We start from the raw sequence: 9,406 nt of genomic DNA on the forward strand, positions 1-9,406 counted from the left end.
CCCCCTCCCAACCCAAACCCCCTCAAAGCCTCTAGAAGAAGCTTTGTCTGTGTAACTTACATTGAAGTGATATAAAGGACACTCGTGAAATCTCTCATGACATCTTCCACATGTCATTTCAAAACCAGCATTGCACTCAACTTACTTTAAATGTATCACACGAATATTGACTCCTCTAATCAATAGCAAAGGATATCAAGCTGTAAAGCTGTGCTCACATGATATCAAGCTATGAAGCAGTGCTCACATGATACCAAGCTATAAAACTGTGCTCACATGATATCAAGCTATAAATGTGACTATACAGATATAAGGTTCCAATGGTAATTGTTAATTTTTGTCAAAGAAAACAAAATCATCTTCCTCTATGCCTATTGTAAAAAATAAAAAAAAACAAACAATAAAAACCAAAAAAAATACGTACACTAAAAGTTTGGATGCCTATATTGTCTGAGCATTTAAAAGAATACAGAATTGATAAATGTCATAAGAATGCAATTCTTCATATATGCATTGCAATTCTACAAATATTTTGGTGAAAAATATTTTCTTTCACCATTTGTTTACACAGGGTCTTCTATAGAACCAAAACCAAAACCAAAAAAAAAAAAGGAAGATAAAACAAAAGATAACCCCCCAAAAAAAAAATCACGAAAAAAACAAACAAACCAAAGACAACAACAAATAATAGAAAGTGATAGTCATTGTCTGCGCAGTGGAAGCAGTAATAGTTCGGTTATATCTATTGTATTGACATCAGAAATTGTTTTGATGAATAAGCAGTAACTTGTGTTTTTTGTTTAAAGTCAGTAATCACGTAAACCTTTTTAATTAATTGACCCTGGGGGGTAACCCGATATCTTGCACCCATTTCACAATTCACATGTCTCGGTATACAATTTCAAGTAAGAGTTGTTTATGAAAGAAAACGCGCAAGCGACAATGAAGAGAGTTACGCACTTTCTCGCCTATATAAGAACCAATGTTATCATACCCATATTAGTAGATAACCCAATGCAGATGGATGACGTCGACCACAGCGATAGCAGCCTTGAATTGATAGAGTACAAGTCTTAACAGTGGAAGAGAACAACAGCGATAGGACGGCAGTAAAGACCAAACGTCTTGGACTGGGGTAGGATTTCATATCAAAGCAAGGTGTACCCTCTCAGACACATTAAAGGATTAAATCAGAAAGGTAAGTTGAGGATATTTAGTGAACATTGCTTTTCAAATATTTGAAGAAAGTTTGAATTTCAAGAATTGCGAACTAATGTACCAATGACTTTAGTGTCAGATTCTTGAGATTTAAGAAGTCTCGAATGCAATTTTATCGAGTAGGAACTTTCAATTAACGTCAAGGGTTCTGTAATGGCAATGGAAACTTATCTTTCTTCGATTAAATTTATCTCCTAAGTTAATTGAATGAGATAGCACATTGGTTTGAAAACGGGATTGAAATATTTCAAATTTAAGTTTGTTTTTTTAAACAGAGCTAAATTTGAATTAAGGATGTTTAAAAATGTAAATATATTTCAATCAACAACTCTCGTCGGATGTGCGTTTTGAGAGGTGCATAATACTGAAATACCAGTAAAGCTTTAGATTAAAACAAATTTAAAAAAAAAAAAAATCTAAGTGCAATCTTAAATTACTCTGAATGAAATTATTTCTTTCAAAAAGCGAGTAGTTCTCAACGCGCATTGCAGAAATACAAGTATTTTGCACAAATACGTCACCGGCAAGCAAACAAACTCAATAAAAATATTTCGGACCTTTTCTTACTGCACTTTTCTGACAAAGAAATTTTGCACTCATTTTTAAAAAATCATTCCTGTTGCTCATTAAGTTGTTAAGATAATATATATGTTCACCTGCAGTGAATACCTATTTAAATAGCCAGTGCGTTTGCTGTCCACAAAATTTTATCGCACACAAACTGTTTATGTTTTCATTGTTTTCGCGGGAACAAAATCCTTATCTTCAAAACAGCTAATTGAACGTAAAATTAGGTTTGGAAATTACAGATATGGTCACTTCCTTGGGATAACTAAACGTGAAGCCGCTTTACATACAGAATGTTCATGATAAATTTTTCTTTCAGTTGTAAATTGCAAAGTTCCTGAGAGGTAACCCATTTAAGCCTGACCGATAAAGAAAACTTAAACTGAAAAAGTTTAACCATATCCCAGTTGACAGCCCCTGGGATCTGCGTCGCTGGACAGTACATGCCAGAAAGTGGTTCTTTTTTTTTACTATGTCACGGACAGGGAAACAACTGACGAGGTCAACTTCGGCCCTGGACACAGAATACAATGCACTACGCAGGCGGATGAGTCGTCTCAGGGTCCAGCAGGGACATCTACCAGTGGCGGATGGTAGGTGTGTCTTCATATTCACTGAAATACCTTTGCCTGAATTATCATACTACAATGTACATTTATACTGAGTTTCTCAGAAATCGATTATTTGATTAACTATTTCATGAAATGCTAGATCCTGTCCTACATGACATAAAACACATAGTTAATGACATCGAACACAAAGAAAATATTTGGAAACTCAAGTAAAACCGTTTCCAACATTCTTTGTGGAAAATTAGTAACCATAGAAAGTAAGCACTTTCTACTCCGTCGTAGTAAATCAGTAAAACGGTTCTCACTTCAGTACTAAAGTATAAGACGCTTATTCATGTCATGATAATACACATCATATTGAAAATATACTAAGATGATTTTACGTTCAAATGAAAGTGTATGTATTTGAATATGTATTCTAATTGAAGAACGAAATATATTCTATACTAGTCCAGTGGCTAAAATTTAAAGTAATTACGAGATCGAGAACAAGGTTGTGTTAATTAGAATTTTAAAGATTAAGGATGAATAACACATCGCCATAATGGCCGACTTCCTTTCGAACCATATATGAAAAGATGAATATCAGTGTCATATTTATTGTCCTTTTCAATTTCATTACCAATAGCCGGTTCATTCTCTGGTTGAATCGATAGCCGATCTGCAGATTCGGAGTTCAACTCTTTCCCCCTCTGATTACGACTTGCTATAAATGCATTTTAAAAACTGAATGAAGAAAAGTTTAAAGTTTTCGATTTTCAAACAGTAAGATAAACATCCTTAAGGATATAGATGAACAGTAGAATTTCCCTGAAATTATTGGTTAATATCTCCATTGTGTTTTTCTCTTCTTCCTGAAGAACGCAGGCAAACATTCGAGATTTGCTCTTGTACTGTATTACAAAACTATGCATCGGTTCAATTTCCTATTTTGTCTTTAAAAGATTTAAAACACTCATTATCAAAAAAAAAGCATGCATGATATTCTTTTCAAACGTTGTTTTGAAACCATTGTTAGGTATAACACAGTAATTTAAAATGCCTTTAACTGTCAAGAGAGGATTTTGTGATTCACTTTGAAGGTTTGTGTGATTTTAATCCCCTCGTATTTTCATTTGACGGACAATTGAGACATTCTAAGGTCGCGGCCTGTCCTTATAATGTATGCGCAATCTGGAATTGTCTAGGCGGCCATCAAAACATCGTAAAGAAAATGCACTTCTGATATCCTTTCATAACTCACATCTCCACCGGCTATTTACCTACGCTGTACACCATTTTGAACCTCTTAAAAACCATTATTATAAGAGCTAAATGTCCATCGTCTGAATGTGTATCCCGTCGTAAAGAAATATCACCAAACAAACAGATTAAGAAGGATTTCTGAAAAATCAATGTCTAAAATCAGTGTTATCGCAAGTGTAAATGTTAGCTTGACATCGCTTTGAAAAGCTTTCTTTGTGAGGGCTTGCGCTTTATCGTGTAATCTACGTAACGTTATATAGAGGTGCTGAGCACCAATCAATGGCCATACTCTATTGTTCTGAACGATTTAGATACAAAACATTATTTTGATTATACATGTATATGAAGTCGTATCATATCCTCAGCCCCCCCCCCCCCTCCCTCCCCCAAATACTAGAAGATCCAGTAAGATAAATAAGTTTGTAAAAATAATGTTTTAATTGTTGCATCTATATAGTCATTTTGTGAATTATACAACAAGTTTCAAAATGACTATGTTTAGTTGATACTTTTGTTTAGATTGTGATAAGTTGGGTGTGGGCTTTCTGTAGCGAAGTTTGACGATTAAACGCCTAATGTGTTATTTTTATCACGTGGTCTAAATGTGTTGCATTTAAAATAATTTCATAATACCCTCAACACAAGATGTTATAACCAAACGCTGTTACCCCGAGACGAGTCATTTTCATGTTGATTTCTCTGATGGGTAAATCATGTTTATTACTTGAAAAGAATACTTATCCAAATATTCACTTTTGTCAAGAGGTTCTCGGCATTCTTAAACTCATAAAGCCTGAATTTCGATAAGGAGGAAGGACTTTTAATCTCTTTCAAATCTATCTTTCAAAGTCAATTCAACCGAACAATACAAATGAAGATTCTTTGAGATTCCCCACTCCCTACTTCAAAACTTTGACACATCTTTGTCTGTGTGCTTCACACGTTGACAAAAATATCAGAATAAATTACTTAAACTTAAACTTAATGGATGTTTTCAAGAGGACGCGACACAGGTAGAGAAGGGAATGGTTATGAATTCAGACTGAGTTTCAAATAAATGGCATAATAACTACAATGTTCTCAGTAAACACAAGGGTTAATGTCAATTTGTAATAATTAGAAAACAGGCCTCTAAGCCTTCAATACATGGACTGATATTTTCATACGAATTACCGTCCCCAACTTATCAGTATACATAAAATATACGACGAACAATTTAAATTGACTGTAGATAAAAGTTCTCTCGTGTTCTGTAATTATTCAAATTTTGTACAGGTCAATCAAATTTCAAGTTTTTATTTTTCTCATTCGCTGTTAACGCAACATAGAGAATGAATTAAACAAGCATTCAAAAACAATATTCACGCATGCATAATTCATATAAATGTATATCACAATCTTGATAATAACTAAATACAATAATAGACTACATGTATATACATTTAACCCGGAGGGATGTAATCTTTCAGTTTTGAATGCAAATACATTATGAAATTTGATAATATTAGGTCTAGTATGAAATGTTTATGACATATAATGTCGCCTAATATCATTCAAAGCAGGACAAATAGGAATATAATGCATCTCATCTCCAATGCCAGAGTTGCAAATATCATGTACGAACTTTGGATCTTTATTTCTTTAAATCATAATAAAGGACACTAGTTTCGCCTAGTTAGAATTATGAAATAATAAACCATTATATTATAAACGGGTGTGCACACTATTTTAAAAACCAAATCATAGAAAACAAAGCATCACTGAGCCAATATGGATATGCATCTATTAGATAATACGTAATGAATAATATAGGGTTATTGAACTTATATTGGTGAATATTGGCACTCGTTGGCTGTGAAAATGCACGAGCTTGCGAGTGCATTTTGACAGCCAACGAGTGCCAATATTCACCTATATAAGTTCAATAACCCTTTTATTATATAGCTAAAGTATTTGGTTGTTAAGTTATATCCATTTTCACTCAAACTACTCCAAAATAGACGAGAATTCATCAATATTGCCAGTGTGCAATAACAGCATGCATTTCTTAACTGTTCAATATTTAACCCGTCATTAATGCATGAAGCAAACTGATTTTGTAAATGGGGACATCATAATTTATGTATGTACAGTAAAACATAATGCTTAAGTAAATATCAAATACCGGCTCTGTCAAATTCGGAGGACCGTCGTCTGCCATTTTTGCTTGTTTACGTCGTTACGGTAAAGTCAATATTGAACGCTCATACTCGGAATGTTTCGGGCGCATACAATTTACGCCATGTAAAGTTAGCGTTCAATAAATTCTCAGGATATTGAACGCTAACATTCTCTAGATTTTACGCAGATTTTATATTAGACTATTTATTAGCTATATAATAATATAGGGTTATTGAACTTATATTGGTGAATATTGGCACGAGTTGGCTGTAAAAATGCACGAGCTTGCGAGTGCATTTTGGCAGCCAACGAGTGCCAATATTCACCTATATAAGTTCAATAACCCTTTTATTATATAGCTAAAGTATTTAGTTTGTTAAATTATATTCCATTTTACTCAAACTACTCCAAAATAGACGAGAATTCATCAATATTGGTAGTTCAATAACAGCATGCATTTCTTAACTGTTCAATATTTAACCCGTCATTAATACATGAAGCAAACTGATTTTGTAAATGGGGACATCATCATTTATGTACAGTAAAACATTTTGCTTAAGTAAATATCAAATACCGGCTCTGTCAGATTCGGAGGACCGTCGTCTGCCATTTTTGCTTGTTGACGTCGTTACGGTAACGTCAATATTGAACGCTCATACTCGGAATGTTTCGGGCGCATACAATTTACGCAATGCAAAGGTAGCGTTCGATAAATTCTCAGGATATTGAACGTTAACATTCTCTAGATTTTACGCAGATTTTATATTAGACTATTCACTAGCTATATAATAATATGTAATATTGACATGAGTAAAGTACCCCTCCTAGGCACTTGATCCCACCTCTGGTGTGTCCAGGGGTCCGTGTTTGCCCAACTCTCTATTTTGTATTCCTCATAGGAGCTATAAGACTGATCACTGTTCGTTACCTTCACCTTTCATGTATGTTGCAGATACGGATATAGAGCCCAATGATGAATATTACAGCGACCTGCTTAAGTTTTGGAGAAGACATAAAATATATATGGGAAAGGACATGATGTCCACGATCACAGCAGCACAAGGTTTGACGATTATAACGATGAAAAAAAAATTATTGTGCATTTTCTTGAGTATTTCCATAATGAGTAATACCTATTAACTTCTAGCCAAAAAGAAAGCGAAACAAAGGGGAAGAAGAAAGTCTCACGAGTTTGAAGATTTGGATTTTAATCGGAAGACAGGTAAAGTGATTCCGGTCATAGCGGAAACGGAGGAAGATCACCACAGTGGTGAGGACCCAGTGAAGAGCTCTCCTGAGGGAACTCCAAAACTCAAAAAGAGAAGCGTGGCGGGACACTCTAAAGTGAAGAATGAAGAGGAGGCAGTGAAGAGCTCTCCGGAGGAAAGTCCAAAACTCAAAAAGAGAAGCGTGGCGGGACACTCTAAAGTGAAGAATGAAGAGGAGGCAGTGAAGAGCTCTCCTGAGGGAACTCCAAAAATCAAAAAGAGAAGCGTGGTGGGACACTCTAAAGTGAAGAATGAAGAGGAGGCAGTGAAGAGCTCTCCGGAGGAAAGTCCAAAACTCAAAAAGAAAAGCATGACTGATCATTCAAAAATGAATGGAAAAGTGACTAATTCAGAACGCAAAAGAGAAAGCAGTGCAAAATCCACGAAAAATTCCACAAAACTTGGACAATCTGGTGCAAAAACACCCATCAAGTCAACCGTTCAACGCAAAATATCTGATCCTGCCAAATCAAAGAAATGAGATTATTATGCTTCACTAGTATTTCACCAAAGTATTTTCAAAGGTGCTCTGTAAATATGCGAGTGAAATGTACGTGGCGTTGTGATTTGGACTGTGTGTTTATGTGCGAATATTACATTATTATGTAGAAAGTTAGTCATAATCGTATTGTGTTGTAGAATGTAAAAGCACATTTTAGAAGATATGTGGAGAATCTTTAAAAAGGACCATGGGCATCAATACTTGCTCATACAGATATAAAATCCCAAAGTCTGGGAGACGTATAATGGTTAAAACAGTAAATATTTACATTTCCAATGTTTTTGCCTTCGATATCCTTTTCTTAGGTTGTATATTGATAGCCATTTCCTTATGAATGCAATGCAGCTGTGGACAATGCGCGTATGAATCTTAAGAAATAAAACAATGGAAATGGACTTTAATGAAATATAAATAACCATGTGCTTTAAATAAATATTTTTAATACAATGTATAATATAAGAAAATAAATGTGCTTTTATATATTAACATAATACAGTACATTTGGTATGCTTAGATACTATTCGTTATCTTCACCTTTCATATGGAAATAATGATATTCTTAAACATCTGCAAATATTAAAATACTTGTATATTTTTGTACACGTAGAAGTTTTGGAGTATCCACGTTGTACCAACTAACTTTGATTTGCTCAGTTATATAAAGTATAGTTGTAACAAGTTGACTTAAATAGGGTAACGTTATCAGCTCCAAATCTCCTGAAAATAAATTAGATAAATCGTACATAATGTACATAAATACACGTAGACGTGCACTAAATTAATGCTATAATTTATCGGTACAAGCAAGTCAATTATTTAGATCAAAAATTTTGTTTTCAAAAATATATACTTATTCTTAACTTCATGAATTTTAACAGCGATTTCATGTTGGTTTATACATTCTAGTAATTGAACCGGAAACGGGTAAATTGCAAGAAATAGAGGGAGGAAAAAGCGCGTTATCATTTGGGTATTCTATACTGGGACAGATGGGCCCGGGTTATTTCTTCCTAGGGGTAAATTCTATGCTGGATCCATTTTTACGGGGAAAAGTCTAACCTTGGACCGTTTTTATCCAGTGAAAAAGTCTGCACTACAACACCGGGGCTATATTTCTGTAAACCAAAGCAAAAATAGATGCTCATACTGGACACAAAATTTCGTGTAACAGGAGGTTTGTCACACCTCTAAACTACGATCATTTGGATATGTACAAGGTTATTGGAAGAAAATGTTATTGTTTGTTTATATCATCTTAACGAAGTTAACCCGACAAAGAGGTTCATCTTTCAATATTTTGAGATGAAAGACTGGAAATTGATTTTAATTTTATGCTATTATGTTATTGATCCATAACGCCAAAAGCGCTGCTTCCCGTAAATGTAAAACTCTCTCTCTCTCTCTCTCTCTCTCTCTCTGAATAATTGGTATTTGGACACAATGATACATTGTAAATGGTAATAATAATAATGTAAATAAAAGTCCAGAGCGTTTATCACTTCGTTGTTCAGTATTTTCCCCTAAATTGTAGGGATTTAAACCCCCATTTCTCAGGTTGTATTTTCTGTAATGAAATAGCCATTTTAACAGAATCAAATTACAAATTACAAGCTGCATGAAATGCTAAGTATCTATATCGTAAAAGTTGATGATCGCTTGTTGATGTCACAAAAAATTAAAACCTTTATGACTTTAAAAACTCAGATTTTTTTGCGACAGTGAAATGAACTGGATTTGTGGTTTTGTGATGATCATTGCTCTAATTGCTTCCGTAATACAAAATTATGATCAACCTGAATATTGCGACTTGGATGTTGGATAAATGACCTTGAGTGGGTTGTTGCTAAAACATGGAACAGAAGACGGAACGGAAA

General features: G+C 34.2%; 1 protein-coding gene across 2 annotated transcripts; it reads left to right on the top strand.

Moving 5' to 3' along the window:
• Positions 1-906: 906 nt before the first annotated feature.
• LOC125673334 (uncharacterized) lies at positions 907-9,027 on the top strand. 2 transcript variants are annotated; one of them, XM_048909877.2, is made up of 4 exons: positions 907-1,198; positions 2,105-2,382; positions 6,715-6,825; positions 6,910-9,027. In XM_048909877.2, exons 2-4 carry the CDS (start codon positions 2,376-2,378, stop codon positions 7,509-7,511), a joined length of 720 nt encoding a protein of 239 aa, XP_048765834.2. In that variant the 5' UTR covers positions 907-1,198; positions 2,105-2,375; the 3' UTR covers positions 7,512-9,027. The 2 variants fall into 2 exon arrangements, with proteins under 2 accessions (XP_048765834.2, XP_048765832.2); XM_048909875.2 differs by having other exon boundaries at positions 920-1,198; positions 2,105-2,378.
• Positions 9,028-9,406: the final 379 nt, after the last annotated feature.

The sequence above is a fragment of the Ostrea edulis genome, chromosome 3 (assembly GCF_947568905.1).
Source record: "Ostrea edulis chromosome 3, xbOstEdul1.1, whole genome shotgun sequence".
NCBI classification, from domain to species: domain Eukaryota; kingdom Metazoa; phylum Mollusca; class Bivalvia; order Ostreida; family Ostreidae; genus Ostrea; species Ostrea edulis.